The sequence below is a fragment of the Cryptotermes secundus genome, unplaced genomic scaffold, assembly GCF_002891405.2.
Source record: "Cryptotermes secundus unplaced genomic scaffold, Csec_1.0 scaffold58, whole genome shotgun sequence".
NCBI classification, from domain to species: domain Eukaryota; kingdom Metazoa; phylum Arthropoda; class Insecta; order Blattodea; family Kalotermitidae; genus Cryptotermes; species Cryptotermes secundus.
The window spans coordinates 479,317-506,162 of NW_019734309.1; the positions used below are offsets into that span (position 1 = coordinate 479,317).

General features: G+C 40.2%; 1 protein-coding gene across 7 annotated transcripts in view; it reads right to left on the reverse strand.

Moving 5' to 3' along the window:
* Positions 1-26,846, reverse strand: part of LOC111868402 (rho guanine nucleotide exchange factor 12) — a 443,237-nt gene that overhangs the window by 291,328 nt on the left and 125,063 nt on the right. For 6 of the 7 annotated variants that reach the window (XM_023859003.2, XM_023859001.2, XM_023858999.2 and 3 more), the window contains 9 exons: positions 25,248-25,361; positions 25,007-25,105; positions 20,089-20,181; positions 15,902-16,095; positions 14,063-14,246; positions 10,726-10,837; positions 7,046-7,213; positions 5,818-5,868; positions 3,541-3,606 (listed from right to left, as the gene is read on the reverse strand). In XM_023859003.2, the coding sequence (XP_023714771.1) occupies positions 3,541-3,606; positions 5,818-5,868; positions 7,046-7,213; positions 10,726-10,837; positions 14,063-14,246; positions 15,902-16,095; positions 20,089-20,181; positions 25,007-25,105; positions 25,248-25,361 (1,081 nt within the window). The remainder of the gene's footprint in view (positions 1-3,540; positions 3,607-5,817; positions 5,869-7,045; positions 7,214-10,725; positions 10,838-14,062; positions 14,247-15,901; positions 16,096-20,088; positions 20,182-25,006; positions 25,106-25,247; positions 25,362-26,846) is intronic. The other variant, XM_023859000.2, reaches the window with a different exon arrangement.

The following is a 26,846-nucleotide window of genomic DNA, read 5'->3' on the forward strand; positions in this document are numbered from 1 at the left end:
ATTACAACACAATGTTTCATTTTCTTGAACCACAAAAATAAGACTATAAGCAACCCCATTATTGCAAGGTAATAGAACGCAGTCACTAGCAGTGAAGTAAAATGACAGTGCAATTGCCAATAACAGTCACAGAAGATCTATTGAGCAATAAATCCTTAACCTGGGACAAAATGAAGCTAGGACGCAAAGTGCTTGTCAGTTCACAGACCTTGTAATGAAAAACTTTCCTGTCACTCTTCATGGTCTCAGGAAGTAAAACTATAAATTCTCTATCACTCCAAGTTGCTTTCCAGTATGTGTTACAGTCTGCCTGGATAGCTCAGTCAGTGTTATGACTAAGCTACCAGCTGTACAACAGACGGAGAAAAAAAAAACTCCGTGGTCTGTAATCCGCAAGCAAACTATACCAACTGAACAACCGCCACTTGTCAGTGAAGTCCGTGCCAACTTTTGTGGATAGAGGGTGTCACGTGGTCAGCAAAATGGATCCCCACAGCCGTTAATCTCAGTTTTCTTGACTGGACAACAGAGGAATCACGGATTAAATTCATGGCACAAGCAGAGTTATCATCCCTTCTTCATAGTGTCCAGATTGGGTCTGGGGTTCATCTAGCCTGCTATACAATTAGCACCAGAGGTCCTTCTGCCAGCGGCTAAACAAATGGTGGTGAAGCTGAGAACTCTGACACCTATCTCGTGCTGATGTTAAGAATGCATGAACATATATCCCCCCCCATACATCTTCATGGCATGGATCTAATTAAGCTCACACAACTACAAACTTCTGCAAGTGTGCCAATGTTAGTACATCGTGTTATTCAGATGTAAAACAAATTCACAGTAGTTTGTTTTTATAGACAACCTGTACCAAAAAAAAAAGGCCCTCTGGATAACATCAATACTTACTGAGTACTATTACACTTACGTAACTGAGGCTAGACACTACATGGTAAGTTTGTTTTCAGAAATTTCCCAGGTACATTTCAACGAGCTTCATGTTGGAGACACAATAAATCTCAGAAAGTTAAGCAACTTCTTAAGCAATTGGTACCCTTTACTGACTGTGGGAGGGCCTTCTCAAATTGATCAGCTCATCAGCTGTGAAAGGAAGACCGAAACGGAATATTGATTTGAGAGCAAATGTACAAATGTTTCTCAATTTATTCTTTGGCCTCAGAATTTATTTTATGCAGGTAATTTGGGCCTATATAATATAAAAAATAGCTCAACATGGCAGAACACAAAATCTGAACATTTTTGCATTCATGATCCTAACTGGTGGAACTGTGGTCAAATACTTCAGCATGGTGAGAATGAAGACACATCCCATGCGTCACGCAGGGAAGTTCCAAAGTCCCCCGCAAACAGGCAACCCGAGATGCAGATGGATTTTTGCATTCCACCATGCATAAGAAAGGACATTGCATTATTGAAAAAAAAACCTCTGCTTCTCAAACTATGCTTCGACAGAAGAGCAGTGTTTCATGAGCCAGTACGAGGCGATCTGCCATTGAAACCAAGTAACTGCAGTCTGCTACCAATCTCTCTTGGGGGAGGGAGTGGGCATAGAATTCTCTCAACTTCTCACGTTTAATTTTTTGCTTAGCTTTTGTCTGTACTAGATGTCATTAAATAATGACTACTAACAGACTACCGACCACTGTGGACCTGAGTTCTTGGGAAGCCACCAGTTGCTAAGCTGCTGAAGTACTTCCCAATGTTTTATGGAACCTGAAGGTTATTACCGTGCTCGCAAGAGACCTTCACTGCTTCCTATCCTGAGCCAGATCAATCCAGTCCATATCACATCATCCTATCCCTCTAAGACCCATTTTAATATTACCCAGCCACCTACATATTGGTCTTGCTAGTGTTATCTTTCCTTCTGGTTTTCCCACCAATATCCTATATGCATTCCTCGTCTCCCCATTCATGCTACATACCCTGCCCAACTCATCTTCATTGACTTGATAATTCTAATTATACTTGGAGAAGAGAACAAGTTACGAAGCTCCTCATTATGCAGTTTCCTCCAACCTCCTATCGCGTCACTGCCAAACTGAGATTCTATTTAGCATATATTACTTTTCTTCCTTAAGGTCGCCTGCACTAGGTCTGATGTACCTCAGAGTTATTGCATATATATGTATGACTATGGATGAGGTTCGGATTGGTGAATGGATTTACTGACCACTTATGATGGGGTACCCAAAAGAAACCGAACTAATTTTTTTGTGGGTAGAGCTTTTGTAATACCGCGTTTTGCCGCTATGAGCGTATAGAGCTAACATTCCTGAGTCGATAAGCCAACTACCGTTGCTTCAGAAGGTAACGACTAGTTTCAGCAGAGTTTATAGTGACAACTGTTTTGTGTGATCGTCGTTTTTGCAATGACTGATTTTCGTGAACAGTGTGCGGTGGTGAAATTCTGCTCTTTGCTGGGGAAAAGTGGAACAGAAACTCTTGAAATGTTAAAAACGGCGTATAAGGACGATGCTATGGGGAAAACTCAAGTGTTTGAGTGGTTTTCCCGTTTCAAAAATGGTGAAATGTCAATTGATGACAAACCTCGTTCTGGTTGTCCTTCCACGGCCCGAACACATGAAAATGTTGAAAAAATTCGTGAAATCATCAAGGCAGATTGATGATGGACCACTGAAGAAATTGTGGAGCTGTCGGGAGTGACTTGGAGCTTAGCGGCCACATTTGTGGCAGTTGGGTGACTGGTTTTTCCATCATGACAATGCCCCTGCTCACACAGCCCTGTCTGTATGACAATTCTTGACCAAAAATGGTATGACCCCTGTTCCTCACCCTCCACACTCACCCGTCCTTGCCCCGTGCAACTTTTTTTTGTTTCCTCGAATGAAAAGAGACATGAAAGGAAAAAACGACAGAGGCGCTGTCAAGCATCTCAAAAGATGAATTTAGACAATGTTTTGAAAAATGGAATAAAAGACTAGACAAGTGTATTAGTGTAAGTAGAGAGTACTTTGAAGGGGATTGAAGAATTGTGCTTAAAATTTGAATAAATAAGTTTAAAAAAAAATAAGTTCGGTTTCTTTTGGGTACCCCCTCGTATACACAGAACTCAGAACTACAAGTAATTACAGTGCCATCGCTAATCTCTGCAACACTGCAAATAACTGCAGCAGCCGCTAAGTCTTCACTAGAAGTTTCATAGCAACGGCTTCTTAACAGTGCAGATTCTTCAGCTTCTGTGCTCACATCAGACTGTGCAGCAGATATCCAGCAACCTGACCCTCAAAGTCCAAGACCACATTACTTTACGAGTGCCCTGCTTATAATATCTTAGCATGGACCACATAGAAAACACTCCACTTCCATTGTTGTAGTCCAACTGTTACATTATTAAGACTCTGTTGCCTAGAATTGGCTCTGGTATACGTGCCTATCTCACGATCACTGCATAGCAACAGCTATTCCAAAATATCTTTGACAATATTAATAAAATATAATTTTTCTTCTGATTTCAATATTTCAAATACCAGACTACATACAGCTGATCAGTGTACTCACCTGAACCACTCTCGTTGTCTGTAAGACCCCCACACTCGTCTTCTGACTGTTTCTTGGCCCGGTCAACTAAAATGACAAAAAAGCAAAACCAGCATTAGACTGAACAGTATGAGGGCAACAAATCGTTCAAGGGATACCGGATACTGTCCATTTCAGCTTTCTTTCGGGAGTAGTGGATCTGAATACTGAACTGAGGAAAATTTTAAATGAAGGGAAATTACCACTGAGATTACTGACTTTGGATCATTGAAACTGAACATTAAGGAACATCAAATGGAGATTTTTACAGATCCAGGCCTCTTTTAACCATCCACAAAACCACACAACTCTGTAACTCACAGACCAATTGTTAAGTTCATTAAGAGAATTAAACTCAGTGATGACTAGCATTGTCTCTGAGATGTGACCGGCTGCTTGGTCAGAACAAATATACATATCAAATCTTTTCCAAGTTTCCAAGTTCTTACTTCAATTGTGCTAGTATGTAGTCCAATCAGAGATGACATTTACAGGAGATGTCAGGGAGTAAAGATCAGTTTAATGTAGCACTGGACCAAGCAGGCTGGTGAAAAAGTAATGAACTAGGCTTACTTTCAGGAGAAATACAGTTTCAAATCTTTGACAGAACACTGGTCATCCTGAGTGAGGTTCCTCATGATTTTTCTGCCTCTCAAGGGAAATGCCATGACATTATCTTCATTAGGACACAACCGCTTCCATCCAAATCCATCCCAACTCACCAATCATCCTGCCATTTGATGCTACATAGAAGCCCAAAAACATGACGTGGAAAGGGTTAAACCTACATGTGGTCTGACAGACTGATCGTCTTGCAGCCTGTGTCTACTGCTGAACTTCACACTTCCGTGCTGAGTCAGATGGCATGCTGAAGCTATTCCAACGTCTCGGCACACACAGCATTTAGCGTTTGTGGGTAGCAATGCATGCTTAAGTGCTGAAAGAGCTGCAGCATCTGATATGCTTAAAACCCAAAAGACAGTCAAACAACAGCCAACTTCAGAGCTCTGTACCTCAACCAGTATCACACCTAAGAAACGTGATACAAAGTCACTAATTCTTGTAAGTTTTGAGGTTTTCACGGCGATTACTATGAAGACGACTTTCTTCACTAATTCTTAATTAACAGTTTGCTTAAAGCACTGCCAGAAGGACAAAACTACATGGCATAAAATGACTGAATGATCAGTTAGACAAGACGTGACAGGAAGCAGCCACTGCATAATTTGGGGTACCATCGCTACACTTACTCAAAGGGATCGAGAAAACTAGAAGTGCTCTCAATCACAATGACATACCACCTGAGATTCAAACTCAGTTTGTTCTGAAAACAAGCCACAAGCCTTAGCAACTGAGCCAACTTTCCCAGTTTTAAAATATTGTCGCGTATTCGGGGTATAACGCGACAAATAACTTCATGATGTATTTGATGTAGCGAATTTTATTTCACATTCGCACTTACAATCACCCAAATTACAGATTTACGATTACTGCTATCTGCAGTATCACAAATAGTACACTCCAAATGCCAGAATACAACTGACTGGTTGCTGGCTAACTAGGAACTAACTCGGAGGTAGCTCGAGGACTGACTCGTAGGTAGCTCCAGGACTAACTGTGAATAGCCTTCGCTGCGCCTCATGTAGCCTCGATCGGACAATACAGAAAACGGCCACGTAATAAGCACCCTTGTTGCCTGGCGCTATGTTGCTAGTAACGCTAGCGGTAGTAACCGCTGTTACCACCGTCGTCTCTCGCAATCCTGTTTACCCGTGCTGCCCTTGGTGAGGTCATCGCTGTTGACTCGCTTTGCATAGCAACCAGGATGCTAGGACTCGGCTAACTTCGGCTCACTCGGCTTCGCTCGGCAGTGCTCGTGACGTCACCGCGGGGAGAGTTGCGGGGTGATTACTCGCCTATTACGCGAGCGCTACGTTACCGCTACGTGCAGCTGGGGAGGTAGGGGTCAACATGTCACAATATCATGATACACAGTACCAGGGTGTCTAGACATAGTGCTCTAGACGCATGGTTCACATCTCAAGTGGGACACAGGCTCCACTCACTGATGATTTCTGTGGTTTTCTTCAGTGCCTCGAGGAAAACATCAAGATCTTCAATTATGTCATAACCACTTCCTTCCAAATCCCTTCCAATTCATCCACCATCCTACCACTTGACACAACAATCCCTACACTGAAAGTACCACTATGCAATGCACACAAGAAACGTGTTTAAGGAGGCTAGGCATGGACATACCTATCATGGGTCCTATTGATGGCATGGATGGCAAAACTTGAAACCCTCCATCTAGAAGTGCAGCGTGTGAAAGAAAACAGAACTGATTTTAACAAATGGTATTAGTTCAACTCCAGCCAGAACAGAAGTTCATGACATGACATATACTGTATACCGCACTTAACCAAATGGAAGACAAGACCCTTTCCCTGTTTAGGCAAAGGCAAAGTTGTCCCTGTGCTTAATTATCACCCCATGAAGACATATGTGGAAGTGGGGGTATTGATCCATCAATAGGAGGCTGCATGAACCACAGAACTGGCCAAGGCCATGCAGAGAACAGAAAAATCTCTTGCCACTAACAGGCATTCTTTCCCTGTTTACAGAGTTAAAAGAAGAAGGGCCACTTTTCACCTAAGCATCAGATGCCTATATCAGCATCAATGTTTCATGTCCTAACTTCAGTCATTCTGACTGACAAATGTTATACCAACAAGGTTCTATTCTCAGTGGTCACAGAGCTGTCGATAAGGAGAGTTAAGAGGTATCAAATATGACGAATGTTTATTTTAACAGAAATGACACTTAATGGCTGCACGTGTATGTCCATCTAGCATTCACAAACAAATCTTTCATGTCCCCACACATGGAAGTCAAGGAGGCTGAGGTCTGGCAATCATGGCAGCCAATTCTATACACCCTCATAGACAGCTCAGTGACAACAAACTGCACTGTATGGCACTGAATATTTCCTGCTACAGTGAAGTCAACAGCACACAAAATTGTGTGCAAGCATTAAGTGTCAATACAACAAACATCTTTGCTGTATGCAAATTGACTTAATTTTCTTTACCCATAGCTCTGTATGTGTTGAGAACTATACCCTTATGGACGCAAAACGTTTTGCTCAGAACGACCTCAGGAGTCACCTCCCAAAGTTATGATATACAGGATGTTTCATGATCCTGCATGTTAATATCTGTATGCCTTATCACACTGTCAGCGTGCCCCATGAGACACACAGGAGGCATATGCATCAACAAGTTAGCCCAAAGTACAACAGACACTATGGAATGAAAGTATGAACTGGGAAAATGGTAATAAAATTGTATTTCTCGCATAGACGATTCCTAGTAGGGGACGGATTACCATAGATTTGGAGTTGTCTTCCATTCTGGTAAATACGGCAGTTTACATGAACACATCATCAATATTTCATGGTTGCAATTAACATGAACACAGTACATACTCTGAGTGAAGTTATGAGAACTTGGCTTCCTCCTTGCTTCTCGCTCAGGCCGGATCTTCTCCATCAATTTACTTATCCGATCATTGCCCTTCTCCTTCTTTGTCAGAGGACCTGGGCAGTTCTCTTCCACGACCCTCACACAGTGACGATGGATATTTAAAGCACAATCTGCAAAGAGAATATAAGAAACAGGCTTCATATTCTAACCCAACGAGGCAATGTGTGTGTCTGATCTGGAGTCCCCACAGCATTATCTTCTGGTATGTGAAACCGTGTATTCCGGTAGAGGTTTACCAGAGTTTTTGTGGACTGTATTAACTCCCTTCTGTGTGTCTCTCTGTACTGGTTGTTTGGTTACTAACTCTTTGTACCTGATGATGACAACCCAAAAGATAGTTCTCCTCAACATGTTTGTCTAGTGCCTCCAGAGATGGCCTGTATTGACCTCTCTGTCTTCTGCTCATCTATACAGTGGCAAAGAATCCAGTTCTAAGATGGGGCACTCACACATCACATGACCACAATGATGATGGCAGCAGAGGGAGCCCACAGCTTAACATGGACTCAGAAACACAGGGGATGGGGGATTTCCCACATTCCCAACACATAGCAGTACAGTTGAACTCACAGCCAACCACACAAGAGATTCTATATACCAGCAGTGACAAAATATGGCCACCAAACGAACACTTAACACTTCACGGACCGGTGATTTAAATATTTAAATCACCCTGGGGACCAGCATTTTTAAACATACTACCCTAACTTGTGCACTGTTCACTTTAAAAATTAATATAAAATCTCCTAATAAATTTTTTGAACTGAAATTTTTGGAGAACACTTACCAATGCTCCTAGAAGTGCTTGAGGGTGTGATATTTCTTAAAACTTTCCCCTTTGTGAAGTGGCATTACACAGAACTTGCAAATGTAGACACACTCCTTTTTTTGTGAACTGTGCAAACACAGCACAGCCTAGAAGTATTCTTCCCCTTGGAATGTTCACTCTTCAAAATTTTCACGAGGGTATTTTTCCGCATATCACTCAAGAGTCGCCCTGGGGGGTCCACATGAGGCCTTCATGGGGTGGGAGTTGATGGGCCCGGTTGTACTAAGTCTTTGTGTGACCCTGGTTCTGCCGCCACCATCTGGACTGTAGCCCAGGCCTTTGCCACATTCATCAGAAATGCTTTGTATTTCAATTTTGAATAAGGGCTTAGATTTTTTTTGTGGAACCTTGATACTTGTTAATCAGTAGATATGCTTGCTCAACAAACATGAGATAGGCATGTTCCCCTCAAATGCTAGTAATACAAAGTGTTCAATGATCAAGGAAACCTGGCAGCAGTGTAGAGCAGACACAACATTCCTCACAGATTGCTGCTGTAACTGCTGATAGCGGAACGTGTCATTAGCGCTGATAAATGCACGCCTTCAGGTGGTCTGACCTTGTCACTGCAGTCAGTTGCATTAATAGTCAGTCTGTGTTAGAGGTGTCGCTAGGCGGTCGACATTTATACTGAAATGAAGTTCACTATTGAACAGCGTGTCTATTGTCGAAACTTTTGCAACAAAAAAAATTACAGAAAATGTATCCATAAATGTTGTCATAAATATCCTGATTCGCTAGTTCCCACAAAGTCGTGTGTATCCAAGCATGTGACATAAAGCATAAGACATAAAGAAGCAATCAAAAGAGGATTGTGTTGACTGAAAAAAGGTTCATGATATTGAGGCACGTCTACGGATCAGTCCTCAAAAACCGTTACGCTTAGCACAGGAAACCGGTGTTTCACTAGGATCTGCTTTCACAGCCACAAAATTAATCTAATTTGGCCCATATAAAATAACAGTTGTGCATGAGCTGAAATAACCAGATTATGCAGCAAGAATTCCTTTTTGCAACCGGCTGCAGCAAAACGCGCACGATGGAATCGTGGATCCACAGCTTCTGCTCATGACTGATGAGGAGTGGTTTCACGTTAGTGCCCATGTCAATGCACAAAATGTAAGAATACAAAGCGATGAAAATCCTCATGCTATACAGCAAGTGCCATTACATAGTGAAAAAGTGGGAGTGTGGTGTGCTGTAAGTCCGCAGTGAAGCATTGGTCCCTTATTTTTATATGAAACTATGAACTCTGACCGCTACCTTAATGATATACTAACTCTGTTCTTCAGTCAGCTGACTGCTGAAGAAAGACAATATGGGTATTTTGAGCAAGACAATGCTACAGCACATATGGCTAATGCAACCATGGTCGCAATGTGGAAGTGTTTGAAGACAGAATAATCAGCAGGGGACTGTGGCCTCCCAGATCCCCAGATCTAAGTTTTTCGATGGTGTCAAAACTAAGGGTAATGGAATCTACAATTAAAGAGTTTTAGGGTAATGAAATGGTCATTTAATAAACCTCTGTAGGAATGGCTTTTGCTTCCACTAAATTAATGGAAGTTATGCAAAATTATATCAAGACTGTGACCTTACATAACTTACTGTACACAATTACAATAAAATACTTCATTTACATGAGCAGCTAAAGAAACTGTTTCTACATAAATAAATACAATAACATAAATAAATTTTTATGATAATTCATGATATGAAAGAAGCACAAAGGAGCTCAGTTAAGGATCAAAGCAACTACGGGTAGTGTTTGGTAGGAGACATCACTCGTCAAGCAGTTCGTCTGTGTGGTAACAATTTCTGGCAGTGGGAAAACATGAATATCAATTAACTGGTTCATTAAGTCACCCTTAAATGAAAGACAAGTCTGGAAGGCCAAGAATTTCCTACACTAAATGCATCTTACTCGTGGGTTCGAATCCCACTCAGGTCATGGATGTTTGTGTGCGTTTTTCTGTGTTTGTCTACAGGTAGAGACCTTGCAACGAGCTGATCACTCGCCCAAGGAGTTCTACCGTATGTGTAAGATCTCAAAAAACCGAAGTGAACAGAGAAGTTCATGGAGATAGGCCTAGGCCCACTGGGGCTGTAGTGCTAAGGGGGAAAAAAAATGCATCTTACTGACTAAACTGAACTTCACCAGACATGGGAAAATAACATACTGATTGGAATCCCCTCCCCCCAAATCATTAAATATGGATTTCACTGCAACATGAACAAGTGAATCAGGATTTCAGCCCTGTCTGGCCACACAGCCTCTCTATCATTTGGTGGAAGGAGTTATTTTACAAAAATGTCAGTACACAGAGCATTCAGTACTGAATGGTAAAGTAAGCACAGCTGTGCCCTGTGCTTAACTAATGGGGGACTATGCCATCAAAGCGTTTAGAGCAGTGAATGGTAGATTGATAAATTAACTGGAAAGAATTCTGAAAGATGCATTCATGGCATATTTTAGGTACTATCCCAGAATTTGCCTGAAGGGCCTGACTGAGGAAAATCACAAAAATCTTAAGTCATAACAGCCAGTTTTCCAGCCACGATTTGTGCCAAGACCTCCTGAATGACAGTAGAGCGCAACGGTCATCTCACTAGTCCCTACTGTAAGAACAGCAAATCCTTTAATATTTACTGGAAGATCAATTGACTTGAACACTTAAATTCAGGACAATCCTAAATAGGGACAATTTATTAGTGAGATTATTGATTTGGGATCACTTAAATGGAGATCCAGAGTGCATGCAACAGAGGATTATATTGCAAGAAGCTACACACCTGAGCACTGGTATCCCTGCGGACCGATGCCCCAGATTATCAGCTGACAGTGGTTACAATACGTGACTGTATAATACTGATGTGCAACGAAGTGATGGCCACGTACAGTCACCTGAAATTATAAGATGTTCTTCATTACGGTACAATCAACAACACGACATTCTACCAATACATTTTCTTCCACAAAACACAGAGTGGGACCAAAGAGACATCCGCTATATCTGCATATTTTGACTCAACCTGAAATGAAATGAAACATTATTAACCACAGAATTACCTGCTCTCCCCCCAGACACAGATGTTCCTCGTCAATATCACAATGTACAGCAACCAAAAAATTTAAAGGAACATCATCAAAATTAATAAATCAGAGTTTGCTCAAGAAATTAAAAAATTGGTCATGAATAAGGATTCATAACATGATCAGACACTCTACTTGTCAATCACACAATGCTGCAACAGGGTAAGGAGTGGTTGATTGTTTTCTTCAACAATTAAGTCATCTGTGCTCTGAACCTCAACTGACCGGTGTACCTGTAACTCATTTTCTGTTCACACAGCATTTGGATGGGTTACATTGTCCAGTTATCTACCGTATTTCAGCAAGGGAAGGTGATTCTTCAAATCGTACACATTCCTGTCTGCAGAAGTCTCCACAGTCATCTGCAGTGACATCTAGGAGCAGGGTAGGGAGCTATGTGGGCAACCAAAATGGTGCCTAATTTTGTCTTCAGTTGTCTCTTACCATGAATGAAATGTTCTTTTATGTACCACAAATGCATGACACTAGACCCCTAGTTTTACATCCCTTCAGAAGAAAATTGTGCTATGCATTTTTATCACCCTGAAATACCCTTGGCTAGGTTTGAACCTGTGAACCTTGGGACCAATGGCAAGCATGTTACCACTGGACCACGCAGGCAAAGTACAAAGTAAATTTCAAAATACCTTATGGTATTCTCTGCTAGGTCTGCAGTACAACACAGAGGAACCTGACATGAATCATCCTATGAGCTACAGTATACTACAGTAAACTCTGAGCTATCCAGAATCCAAGCAACAAGGCAAAAGTTTAGAAGAGGATTTTCCATCTTCATAAAGTTATGTAAGATTTGAGGCTTTCACGGCGGTGACTATGAAGAAAGCAGTCTTCTGGGATTTGGCACCGTGTATATGTGGTGTTAACACCACATATACACGGTGCCAAATCCCAGAAGACTGCTTTCTTCATAAAGTTACTTCAAAAAGAAAATGTCACACGGTAGTTCTCACAGTGGCCACTATGTCATCCCCCTCAACATGTAGGTGCCATTGGAGTTGTACTGACCACGATTACTGTAAAGTAACGCTATCCATGTAGTAGGTTGTGGAGGCCCATAGGGTTGTGAGACATCGAGGCTCCCACATTTTCCTGACAATCAGATCACAGATGGCTGTGAGGTTGTCAGCCTCATGTGTCGGCAGCCCTTTACCCCCAGGAAAATTCCTGGTACTCGTTTATATTATATGCTGCATCAACCCCAGAGCCATAGTGCAGCTGGAAGGATTACTTCAATTGAACAATCCCGCGACCTTCCAGCTTGCAGCGTAGTGCCTCAACCAACGACAAAACTACAGGTTAGTTAACATCCATGATCATGTTACAGTATATCAGAATCGTTCACCCATGAATCTACCATATCCCATAAGAGCCATGGAAGAATAAAGCAAATGCATACTGTGTTGGTTTTTCAACTGAAAACTGAAACACGCAAAAGATCAGAAAAGAGTAAAGGGTTCCTATCACAGCGTGCCTCATACAATTCGCAGATTAACATAACTGGAGCAGTTCATTCATCATTCATTCCTGCTATATAACACAACACAAGGCTGCGCCAAAGCTGAGGTGGATAGTCACTGGTTTCCCACTGTGGCGGCCTGGGTTTGAGCCCGAGTCAGGTAATGTGGGATTTGTGGTGGACAAAGTGGAACTGGGGCAGGTTCTTTCCAAGCACTTCAGTTTTCCCTGACAATCTTCATTCCACCAAATGCTCCACAATCACCATCATCTATCACCTGAGGCTGGTACAATAGGCCAAACAGTGGCCGCAGTTCCAAGTGGACTCAGTCTCTCACTAAGAAGAATAAAAAAAAATAGCACCACTAAACAACCTTGCCCTGGAATATAGATATAAATAACACACCATTTCATATAACTCTGCTATGATCTCATGATTCAAATGAGTTTGAAATATGACAAAAAACATTTAAATGATGTGGCTCCTCTCTGCCAACCGTCCCGATTGCAAGACGTCCTGCCATTTGACAGTATGCAGTCACAGTTACTGTCAGTATTGCCAAATAAGACGCACATAGGGTGCATAAAAATAAAAATGAAACCAAGGAAATGAGGACGACACCACACAAAAAAAGATGTGGGTTGCTTCATATATTCACTGTGGCAAGCAACGTGAAGTAATGGCAGCCAAATAAAATAACAATGAACATGCAAATACGCTAACCTATATGCCATGCTAATTGTTTAAAGACCTGAATACCTCCGTATTCACCAGATTTGGCTCCAGCAGATTTCTGGTTGTTCCCAAAAGTTAATTTGGCGATGAAAGGAGACTGTCACGACACCATCCGGGACATCCAAAGGGAATGTACCACAGTTTTAAATGCGATTCCACAAAAGGAGTACAGTGACAGTTTTCAAAAACTTTTCAATCAATTCCAGCTATATATTGATTCAGAAGGAGACTATTTTGAATAAAAGGAGTGAAATTTTGAAAATAATTCATGTCTTGTAGTTTTAATGAACACAGTCCCAACAGAACCTTGACACACTGTGTACGTGCAAATTATGGGAAGTCTGAGTAAACGTCAATCTGATCAAAATTTAACATTGTCCTTTGGACACTTGTCTGGAACCAAACAAGAAGCACATAAAACCTCCAAAAACATGGGATCTAAACATGCAGAATCAAAGTCTCACTATACATGAGGGTCATCCAGAAAGTAAAAACCACTAACACAGGTGCGCTACTTCTGACTTTTCCTAGGACATTTTTCTTCCATCCTCCCTACATTCCAGACATGGCTCCAAGTGATATTCACTGGTTTGCACGCAAGCAGTTTTGGGTGGCATGCGCATGGTCAGTGATGAAGAAGTGAAGAAGACGGTTAAAGACTGGTTCAACAGACTTGCGGAAGATTTCTATTATGCAGGAATACAGAAATTTGTCACATGAATTTTATTCATTTATTCTTTTTAATTACCAAACGGACTTTACTTTCTGTACGACTTACACACACACACACACACACATATATAAAATACAAATGTATCTGGTACCTTTCTCGTTTTTCCGATAAGTTTGGCCTTGAGGGATTTATCTTTGGAAACAAATGTGGGGCACCGGTCAAGCAAGGAATTGGAATGTGGACTGCGCAGACCAAACACTTTACCCATTACTGTGCCCAGAGCAGCTGCTGTCGTAAAGCGGCGGGCATCTACAATGTCTCTCTCTATATCTTCCCTGGAAAAATAAATACAGGTCAGGAATTATTCAACTGACTTGGCTCCACATTCCAGTGAAACATAATGAAAACATAACTGACAGAAAATTCACAACACTCCCTTACTTTAATCTGAAATTTTATTCGAAATAAAGGTGCAATTCATCAGTAGAAGCGCAAATAAAGTACACTACACAATATACATACTGCTGTCCCACTGTGACAACCCGAAGTCGCACCCCTTACATAATGTTCCCCAGTGATCCCAAGTCAGTGATCTTGGTGTCAAATTTTCCCCCAACAAATCTTCAATTGTGGTTGAACTGTATTCTGCTAGCCACCACTGCTCAATGAACATTAAAATTACAGCAACATATCACATCTGTGACAAGTGTATATGAACAGATGTTCTGAGTGGCCAACAGTTCCAAACCCTTCATACTCAGTTAGATGTAAAATATGGTCACCAGCCCCGTAACACTGCAAAAATTCAAATCCTCTATTCCAGGATAATAAACTGTTAACCCTCTACTAAGGAGCCAGGATAGCTCAGTCAGAACAGTGACTGGCTACAAGCTGAACTGCCACGGGGGTCAGAGATCGATGTCCTGGAAGGAGCACTGTTTTCTTCCTCCTATCCAATAGCTGTCAGGGGCTCTTTCCCTGAAAGTAAAGTGACCAGGGCGTGAAGCTAACCACTCAGCTCAAACTAATGCTTAGGTCAAGAATATGTGGATCTATACACCATTCCTCCATATGTCTTCATGGAGTAGTGCTTAATTAGTTAAGTACCAAGGACAACTTACCCTTGTATTACAATATGGTTACCAAGCTCGTGATAATCACAAGATTAAAATCCCCTATTCACATTTCTAATATTCTAAAGAACTACCCCAAATTAAAATAGGGGCTCCAACCCTAAGTACCAGCAGATTTAAAATCACCCTGATGATAAACTGTTACCCAAATTAATGTACAGCCATCAATCTGCATTGTGACAAGACTTTAAATTCCTATAATCAGGAACAGATATAAAAAAAACTGGGAAAAACTAATTGCTACTTTCTTTTCACTACATACTGACATCCGATACAACACAGCCAGCATAAAAAACTTCATCCAACAGTTCTTCTATTGTTGCATCTCTATACACTGCCATGGAAACATTTTTACCAAGCTGTTTCCTAGCACTGTTAGCTGGTGGTGGTGGTGGTTGGGGGGGGGAGCAAGGTCATTTCACAAATCTGTTTTTACTTTTTCATACGACAGAAAGTAGAATACAAAGGTAAAAACGTAAAGTTGTATGCATGATGCCACTTGAAGGAGTGGAGGTATAGCTCCACCATTCTTATCCTCAGCAGTAGAAGAAGATGAGTGGTCAGCTTCCCTCCCCCCACAACTTTACCACTCGGTATCCACTGGATAGCAGGCTGGGATGCCCCAGAGCAGTTCTGGAGTCTGGTCGAGGGTAAAAATGACTTTTCAAGACTTCCGAATTATGCGACACTCAGATTAGCTGTAACTGGTTAAGCGAGGGTTTACCACACTACCAGGAGATGAAACATCCGTTCTTTAGTAATAAAGGTTTAAAGCACTGAAATCATCTTCATCATCGACATGAAATCTGCCATCTCTACCCCAATCAGTCAGCTATGTGCATTTCTCTCTTACTTACAGGTAACCTTCCATTTTAGGAATGAGAATATTTTCCACAATTTTCATTTCCTTGTTCTTGTCATGTATGCTTTCATCCAGCTGAGCCTCAGGGGGTCCGAAGATTGTCCCAAGCCCTGCGGTCCTCTTCTGTTGAAAGTCTGCCAGCTGTTCATTCAGTTCTTCCTTCGCCTTACCGCGGGCCTTGAAAAATATCTGAAAAATATGCGTGATTAAGTTTCATTCCACTGAAGCAATCTTAAAAACTAAAGCCTTCAGACTACAGGACATAACAGAGATGCAGGGACAGGGAGAAATGGCTGGTTGAAAAGACAATGTACACATTAGTAGCACAGCAATTTGGTGACGTGTGATGTTAACAATGATAGAACAAACCAAACATCCTGGGTGGAAACGTGCATTCTCTCTCCAGACTTAGTAGCATTATAAATGGAAAAGACAACTGGAAGTTAAAGGAAAAAAAGACAACAATGTCTTACACATCAAGTAAGTAAAAAAGTAAAACTATCCCTGTAACAGGACATGAAGGCCTATAGCGTTGTGGGATGTTGATGATGCCACATTATCTAGACAATGGCAGTAAGGTTGTCAGCCTTACACGCCAGCCTCGCTTTACTCCCCAGGAAAATTATTTAATTAATTCCTGGTACTCATTTCTGTTAGAGGCTGAGTCGACCCCAGGGCCCTAGTGCGGTTGGAAGGATTAGGTCAAATGAAAAATATCCAATGACCTCATCGGGACTTGAACTCACGACCTTCCAGCTCGTAACATAGTGCTCCTACTATGTACATAACAGGATAATTATAATTAAGAACCAGATGTGAAGATGCCACACACATGCTGAAACGCATCATCCTAGACAGTAAATGCCATCTCCAGGAAACAATGTTGTGTTGACACGAATATAATATTTTCTACAGTAGCTGGTCTGTGTTGTTGAAGCCCAAAATCATGATGTCCTACAACTTCGTCTACATATGGACTGAATACAATTCTGTATAAAGCTGATAAGAATGATATGCCTCGGTAAATAATGTTGTCAGTTTCTTTCCCCTTCTTTTAAATTTGTACAGCAATATACTCTCTCCACTACTCAGGGAATCCTTCCTTATTCCTAATAGAATCAACAAATTTATGGATCTCAGAATGTAATTTTTCACCTTCTGCTTGAATAATTTCTGCCAGAATCTGATTACTGCCTGGTAACTCATACTTTTCAAACAGGGTGGTAGCAATTTCAACCTGAACACGACAAGGCTGAGGTACTAATGGCTCATCCTGACATCTACATTCAGTAGATAAGAGATGTGATTCTTCCACCTGTTCCAAATGCTGTGGGAATCTCCAAGTAGATCATCATTTTCATCCTACACTAAGTTACTTCTAGGTTTGTAACCCTCCTTAATTTCATTCACTCCTCTGTATAAATCTCTCATGTTCTTGTTCTTAGTGTGTTGTAAGATCATTAGTTTTACCTTTCAGATATTCCCTCTTTTCGTTCCTGAAATGTCTGTTGGCTTCATGTCCCATATTGTTCAGACTATCCCCATTTACTTGGCTAAATTCGGCTTGTTTCATCTGATCTCAGAATACTGAACATCCTTGACTGAACCATGGCTTATGCTGCTTCAATTCATAATTACCTAAGATTCTCCTTGACTGAAATTTTGATATTTTCTGCAATACTTTGACAGGCTCTATTAACGTCAAGTTTTCCAATGATGCGAACCTGCTTCTGTTCTTCACCCTCTGCCCTGTCCAGTTTCCTGAAACTGAACTTCTCTATACCAAATTTTTTGGATGCATGTTTTGTTACTGCCAGTCTCTCCCTAATTTTTGCCACCACCAGATTGTGTCAGTGTCATGATCCACTCCCTCGAAAGATCAGATATCAAGTACACTTGGATGAAGCGGCCTTCGTAGTCTAGAGCTAACGTTCCCACCTCATTACTCATGGTACACGGGTTCAAATACCCGGCGGAGGTCATCGAATTTTTAAGGGCGGAAAAATTCAGGGAACAAGTCCTCCGGGAGGGACTTTAAGCTGTGTGTCCCGTGTTGTAACTTTACGGCATGTAAAAGAACCTCATATCCCCAAAGAGGATCACTGAGCCAAATTCCAGGACGTTTCCCGCCCAACAATAGTCTCTAAGGCCTCTGATATATGGGGGAAGCATTATAGACACTGCTAAGCAAGTGGCCGAACTCGCTTGCTCGGTGGGACTGATGGTACGCACCATTTATCGGTAGGGTATAGAGACTGGTAGAATATCATAGAGGGAAGCACAATAGATCAAACTGGTCGCAGTGCATGGGGAAACCCACCCTCTCTAAATAACTAACTAACTAACACTTGGATGACATCATCGCATGTATCAAAATATGGTTGATCTAATGGTGCATCTTTCCATCTGGAGATGTCCAAGTAAATTCATTAATGTTACAATGTGGGAAACACTATACTCAACAATTATATTTTTGGATGTGACAGAGTTTACTGCTTTAACTCTATTATCATTATTAATTTCATATAAACTCCCACTCCCAATTGTTGGTTTCTCTACCCACTCTGGCACTGAAATCTCCTAACAAAACCTTCTTTTGGCACTTAAGGAATTTACTAAATACAAGTTCTAATTCCTCACAGAAGCTGTCTATCGTATCGTCAGTTTTATCCTCTGTTTGGGCATCATACCAGAGGCCTCTCGGTATTAACTCTACCCTGTTAATTGTTGATATGGTTCTCTTATTTTAAAAAAATCTTCTATGTAATTCATGATTCTCACTTCCATTTCCATAGACGAATGTATATCCACCCGCTGGTTCAGTGCCACTCCTGTCCCATCTAACTTCTTGCAATCCCGCTAAATCTAACTTATATGTACTTTGCTATTTCTCTTTCAAGTGTTGTCAGTGAACCTGCATTATACAGAGTCCACACAGTTCATGCAAAAATGGCATCCCCATTTTCATCAGCTTACGCTGTTCCAAAGAATCCAACCGAGTCCAAGGCCCTGTGTAACATTCTGAAACAGCCTGTTTTTAAGGTGAGAGAAGTTGTTAGTCCCATGCCCAACCCGCCAAGAGTGAGGATTACCCCTGTCTGCTGTCCATGACTGCTTATTCAATATATTTGTGGTTACTTTCCATATGTGGAGGCCATCTCCTGCACCTGCAACCTGAGCATGTGCCATTCTGTGGTGACAATACACCCACTTTGCGCTGACAAGCCAGTATAATGTAATGTTAGTACCTTCAGTAAATGCAGCTGCAGCCAAAAATACACAGTAAAATTGTATTGCTAACTGCAGATGCAGCAGAGTCTGTAGAGCCATTTGGGTTTCGGAGGTCTCAGTACAATCCGATAAGGACATGCAACAATGTGCACACCAGCACTTTACACTAACCACCAGAGAATGCGGGGTGGGGTGGGGCAGGGGGGAGGGTTGTGTGTGCACACATTCACACACATAATGCTACTATTTCAGACACACATGGCATTACAGGTTTGATAACCCCTGATATAAAGTGTTCACTGAAGATTAGAACCCTGAGAACACAAAGAGCAAAGTGAATTGATCACATATTCTAGCTGGTGGCTACACGCATTTTGGAGGAACATACTGCATCAGTCTTCTGATGACAGAGGCAGAATGTTCTTATGAAAACATTATACCCACATACAAGACCACAACATGAGGTCATAAACCCTCACTACTATGGAATAACGGGGGTGGTTGATCTGGATAAAGTGATAATCCAGATCAGTGAAGCAAATGGTAGCCCTAAAAGACAAAAATACTTACAACACAAATAAATAGAAAATTTCATGATATAAATAGCGCTGATGAAAATAAATAACAGAACATCACTGTAGAGCATTATTTAAAAACCATTCAATGACAGTACATTTATTTGATAGAGGACTCCAAAGCTGTACTTGTTTTTGAACGTAATAACACAGGTTTGAAGAAACTGTCTCAAGTTATGTCTGCACAGACAAGTGACTCATCTGCTGTCCTAAACTCCATGTGTTGCTTAAAGTAGGTAGCCAACTGTGAAAAGAATTTTTCATTTTCCATATTTCACATTTCAAGCAGGATAATCCAACATCTGGATTAATTGTAACCTGATTAGCTTGGGTTTACTGTACCACAGTATGAATCTTATATAATACTGGCACTTACCCTCCTGAGAAATTCTTCCTTCTCTGAATCCTTCAGCAGAACATCATCGATCTCTCTTGCAACATTTTCATCTACGTTGCTTAGCCTCAGTGGCTGCAAGAGAAGAGTTGCCATGGTTCTTATAAAATTACAACATAAACTTGGAGAAGCTTTACATTTATAATGAACACTAAAGAGGTAAGAAAGGTAAAGGTAAAGTTGTCCCTGTGCTTAACTAATTAAGGACTATACTATAAAGATGTAGGGGGGAGTGGATATATAGATCCATATTTTCTTCACCTCGGCACTAGCTGGATGTAAGTGGTGAGCTACAAACCCCTGCCACTTTACCCCAGGGGAAATAGTCCCCGGTACCCACTGGGTAGGAGGTTGGGTGGACCCTAGACCTAGTCTGGACTACATGGAGGCGTGAAAATTCTGTGACCCTACTAGGACTCAAACTCTGATCCCTCGGTCATCCAGCCCATAGCCAGTCACTATACTGACTATGCTATCCTGGCTCAATAATGAACATTAAAAGATTTACAAAATAAGTTAAAACAATATACAGATTGAACATAAAGTCTTCACCACATTACAAACATTCCTAAAACATGAAGCACAAGAGATAGCGCAGAACGGTTTGCACAGCTTGAAAGAACTCAAAAACTTTCAATGCCTGCCAATGTACATACAAACAAAACTAACTCCGTGGTTTTAGTCTGCAAGCAAACTATACAGACTGAGCAACCGCCATTTGTCAGCAAAGTTAGTGCCAACTTTAGCGGATAGAGGGTGTTCTGTGGTCAACGCAACGAATCCCCACAGCCATTATTTTCGGGGCAGAAAGGGAGCGAAGAGATTAGTCAATAAATCAAGCATATTGATGTGGCTTGCACTCATCACCTCATGGAAAAAAGCGTACACCACAAATCCGATGCATGGCTATCCAATTCATGATCAGGAACTGTATGTGGCTTCAACAGTGCCACTGTACCACACCACACAAATGAAGGGTCGACTCATCACTAGAAATGACTTCGTTCAACAAGCCACTGTCACTGCCAATCCAGTCCATCAACACTACGGCAAATTCATACTGATGAGGCCCACTGCCTGGTCACAGTGCTTAAACCATCTGTATCTTGTCTGTATGTGGATTTAACCTGCTGTGGATAACTTTCTGCACAGACAAATGGGGAAATCACAGTTCCCTGCTGACATGATGAACGGATTTCTCTGGGCTGCATTGAAAAGCCTCACAAACCCTGACAACTGAGCCAGCATTTACCAAAGGCCTGTCTTTCTTCTTCCTGTATCAACAGCCACTTGCTGGACTGTCCTCAATGTGGATGTCTTCTGTATTCCTGGCAGAAACGTGCCTAGTGCCACAGTGGTGATGTAATTCTCATTTCTGCAACCGTGTTCATTCAGCAGTGTCACCATCGGCCACACAATCATCATCACATTAGCTGTTTTTTTTTTTTTTTTTTTTTTTTTTTTTTTTTTTTTTTTTTTTTTTTTTTTTTTTTTTTTTTTTTTTTTTTTTTTTTTTTTTTTTTTTTTTTTTTTTTTTTTTTTTTTTTTTTTTTTTTTTTTTTTTTTTTTTTTTTTTTTTTTTTTTTTTTTTTTTTTTTTTTTTTTTTTTTTTTTTTTTTTTTTTTTTTTTTTTTTTTTTTTTTTTTTTTTTTTTTTTTTTTTTTTTTTTTTTTTTTTTTTTTTTTTTTTTTTTTTTTTTTTTTTTTTTTTTTTTTTTTTTTTTTTTTTTTTTTTTTTTTTTTTTTTTTTTTTTTTTTTTTTTTTTTTTTTTTTTTTTTTTTTTTTTTTTTTTTTTTTTTTTTTTTTTTTTTTTTTTTTTTTTTTTTTTTTTTTTTTTTTTTTTTTTTTTTTTTTTTTTTTTTTTTTTTTTTTTTTTTTTTTTTTTTTTTTTTTTTTTTTTTTTTTTTTTTTTTTTTTTTTTTTTTTTTTTTTTTTTTTTTTTTTTTTTTTTTTTTTTTTTTTTTTTTTTTTTTTTTTTTTTTTTTTTTTTTTTTTTTTTTTTTTTTTTTTTTTTTTTTTTTTTTTTTTTTTTTTTTTTTTTTTTTTTTTTTTTTTTTTTTTTTTTTTTTTTTTTTTTTTTTTTTTTTTTTTTTTTTTTTTTTTTTTTTTTTTTTTTTTTTTTTTTTTTTTTTTTTTTTTTTTTTTTTTTTTTTTTTTTTTTTTTTTTTTTTTTTTTTTTTTTTTTTTTTTTTTTTTTTTTTTTTTTTTTTTTTTTTTTTTTTTTTTTTTTTTTTTTTTTTTTTTTTTTTTTTTTTTTTTTTTTTTTTTTTTTTTTTTTTTTTTTTTTTTTTTTTTTTTTTTTTTTTTTTTTTTTTTTTTTTTGCAATATAAATTGTTTGTCAACTTCTCTTGTACTCTTCTTTCAGGTATGTTTGTAATAGAGCTAAGACTTTATGGTCTTCCTGTATTTGTTCACACAAAGGCAACACCACAGTGTTTCCTTCACAAATAAGTAGCTGAAAATAGCCTAAATCTAATATGGTACAGTGCATACTTGTGCAACGAAGATACAAGCTACCTGAGGCCGCTTGCTGGAAGCAGTTTTAGAGTTAAGTATGAGCTTAGTGGATGCCTCAGAGCTCCACTGTGCCACTGACAGCCCTTCACTTCCGGGATTTTTACACCTTATCAGGTACCATGAATGTGCCAGGGACTAGATATGCATTTCCCTTCACCCAAACAAGAGTTCTGTTACTTGAATGCCGCCACCGGTTTTCTGAATTCTACGATGACTGTAGAGTATGGTTTCCCGGGTAGTAACATTAAGCGGTTCTGGCAGAGAACAACATTTCGGTGGAATGTACCACCTCCGTCTTCAGGGTTGAAGAGTAAGAGAAGCAAGAAAGCAGCAGAAGCAGGTGGCAAGCTAAGCTTATGACCAAAAAGATCCACTATTCACAGCCACATATATGAAAGCCAAAAATGATCTCACTGACCTTCCTGGCCTAACAAAATATAGACATTCACATCTCAGACAGCGCACATAGTAACCTCTAAGAAATGCCAGCACCAGGGACCAGCACATGAGCTAGGGATGAATCCCTCAGCATTCCTACACTGAAGTCTGCCAATTAATGGTATCAGCACCACAGCTGTTGTCAAGCAAGGGAGGACCCCTGGTACTTCAATGGACATCTGAGCATGTCCTGACACTTCTTTTAAAGACACTGCTGCGAAACGTGTGATTCTTACAGCTTCTTTAATTTCTGACCTCTGCATTGGAAACAAGTTTCATAAGAACTCAAATTGCAGTTAATGAACATACTCTTGAACAAATATTGAATTTTAATTATTCAAATCTTAGTATGGGTTCTGATCAATGTGAAACTACAAAGATCCAACAAACATGCAGTATTATTATTAACACTTCAGTCGGTAATATTAGGAGAGAGACCCTACTTGAATTCCATAAGATTATGGTGATATGAACTCTTCCTCTATGGATCTGAGTGTGGGACACATACAGAATGACAAAAGGGTAGACTAAAAGCTGCAGAAATGCGAGGGTGAGTCAAATGAAAACCTTAAATTTGTCATAAAAAAATCGAAATTTCACGCCATTATTCTGTAAGTTGGTAAGCGTGCTACAAACAGGGTGCAGAATAGCCCATAGGTTGCAGCATTGTGCAGATGCACGAACACTGTCACAGCACCAGTATAAGATGGCTGCGCCACTTGAGACTTGCACCACGGAAGAACAGCGTTCTGTTATTCGCTTTTTGTGTAGTGAAGGTGTGAAACCTATTCAAATCTATCGAAGAATGAAGTTTCAGTATAGTGATGCATGTTTGTCACAGCAGCAAGTGTACAAATGGAGTAGGAAGTTTGCAAATGGTGTGACTTCACTGGAAGATGCTCCTCGTCCGGGCCAGGCACATCGAGTTATGACTCCAGAGAACACTGCAGCAGTTGAAGCCATAGTGAGGGAAAACCACTAAGTGACATTGAATGAAACTGCAGCAAGTTTAAACATTAGTCATGGTTCAGCATGCCACATTGTGCACGATGTGCTCCAGTTTCACAAAGTGTCTGCAAGATGGGTGCCATGGCAGCTGACTCCTGAATTGAAAGACCGACCTATTGATGGTGTGAAGAACTTCTGCGGCACTTTGAACGAGAAGGTGACGACTTCCTTGCAAGAATCGTTACTGGGGACGAAACCTGGATTCACTTCCACCAATTGGAAATGAAGAGAGCGAGCGAGGAATGGCGCCATTCCTCATCTCCAAAACCGAAGAAGTTTTGAACACAACCATCAGCAGGGAAGGTTATGCTGACTCTCTTTTGGGACGAAAAAGGTGTCATCTTGGAGCACTACACGCCTAGAGGGACCACTGTCACCAGTGCATCATACTGAGATCTCCTAAAAAATCATCTTCAGCCTGCAATCAAATCAAAGCGACGTGGATTGCTGTCCACAGGTATCATTTTGCAACATGACAATGCAAGGCCCCATACAGCCCATACAACAGTTGCGACAATGAATGGCCTGCATTTTGAGTGCCTTCCTCATCCGGCATACTCACCAGACCTTGCCCCAAGTGATTTCCATATGTTTGGACCACTCAAAGAAGCAATGGGAGGAAAGACATTCCGTTCTGATGAAGAGGTATGCCACGCAGTGCATGAGTGGTTGCGCGGACCTACAAAAGAATTTTTTCTAAAGGAATTCGTGCACTTTGTAAGCGCTGGAGGACTTGCATTGAGCGTGGGGTAGATTATGTTGAAAAGTGATACAGCTTTGTACCACTTGTGCACAATAAATAATACTATAAAAGAATATTTAAAGTTTTCACTTTAAGGTTTTTTAAGGTTTTCATTTGACTCACCCTCGTACATATTGGGGGGGAATGAAAATATGCCAGAAGTTACATGTAATTACTGTGAGACAAAAGCTTACCGCTCCAGGAACCAGAAAGCTCGAATGAATTTCATATGCCCACTTCTTCATTTCCTTGGCGTTCCCTTCTTTGTACAGGTCAGTTATCAAATAAAACAACTGAAATAAGAGAAATGATTATTAGGAAAGTACTTTATGTACTGTTCAACATAATTACTAGAACAGATTAACAGGAATAAAATAAAAAATCAGAACAATTAAGATTTAAGTAAACGAGATATATATACACATAATTCCGTACCAAACTTGATGGATCACTGTTTGATATGACGTAGTTCATGAACACTGCTAGATGTGCGTTATGTTCCCACAGCTTGGAAAGGCTTTTGAATGGCCCATGGTCTTCCAACTGCCCCTGAAACGATGCAAAGAACAAACAAAATAAACATATGGCATCTGCTCAAATAGCGGACATGCCACAGTAAGAATGCCAGTTCATATGCACTGTCTCACAACCCAAGAATCAAATAAACTCACTTCCCTGAAACGTGTGTGTGTGTGTGTGTGTGTGTGTGTGTGTGTGTGTGCTGGGCATGTTGTGTGTGAATACTGAATAGAAGAAGCTGCGCAAGGAGGTAGGTTACACAGCACAGCTGTTGGCCACCTCACAGCAATCCGCACAGCTGAGGCACTTACTTACGTACTCATGGAGCTGAGCCAATTCTGCAGCTACTCAACAATTTCCCAGCATTTTATGTAACCCAAAGGTTCATTGCCATGTTCACTACAGCCCTCCACTGGTCCCTATCTTGAGCTAGATCAATCCAATCCATACCATCCCATCCTATCTCTCTAACATCCACTTTAATATTATCCACTCACCTACGCTTCAGTCTTCCCACTATTCTTTTCAAACTACAACAAACCTCAGAGACCACCAGAATATACAGTTCATAAGATTTACTTGTGATTGCTATGTTACTTGAGAACACATATTGCAAACAAAACGTTGCCAATAACTGAAATGAATAATTTCCAATTTCAGTTCCTATCCACACAGTGGCTGCGCCATAGCTCAAGCGGTTACTCACTGGCTTCCCATCGCGGCGGCCCGGGTTCGATCCCGGGTCTGGTCAAGTGGGATTTGTGGTGGACAAAGTGGCGCTGGGGCAGGTTTTCTCCGAGTACTTCGGTTTCCCTTGTCAATCTTCATTCCACCAATTGCTCCACAATCACCCTCACCTATCATCTGGGACTGGTACAATAGGCCAGAAGTGGCCGCAGTACAAGGGACTTAGTCCCACCCCACTAGCAATAAAAAAATACTGTCCACACTGGATATATGAGTAAATTCCTTGTGTGGCCTGATACACCTAACGCTGAAAGATAACAGTTTTCATTAACATCAAGAAAATATCGAAAAGATATGTGAGAACAAGCCATCTCGTCAAGGCAGCACAAGAGGAGAAGATGAAACAATAGAAAAAATACATGAAGAAGTAAAGCAAAGGAAAGTGCAATAAAATCCCAAAACATGTAGCTAAAAATAAACTTTTCAAGGAATTCAGAATGTTAATTCAGTGTCCCAGACTTGCAAAACAAAAATCAAATTTGTAAGTTTTGAGGTTTTCACCTGCCCTGAAGATGGAGGCCATACGTTCCTCCAAAACGTCGGTGAAAACCAAGAATACACGGTGCCAGATCCCAGAAGATGCCTTTCTTCAAAAATCAAATTTGTATCACGAATTTTGCAAAGCAAAATACCACAAGAAACTTATTCCAATTCTGGAATTCTGTCACAGCTGCTACAGACATAGGAATACAGATGTCAACGCAGATGCAGCATCATGGGTTGGATAAGAGACAACAAGTATGATAGTAATGTCAGCCCAAATAAGGT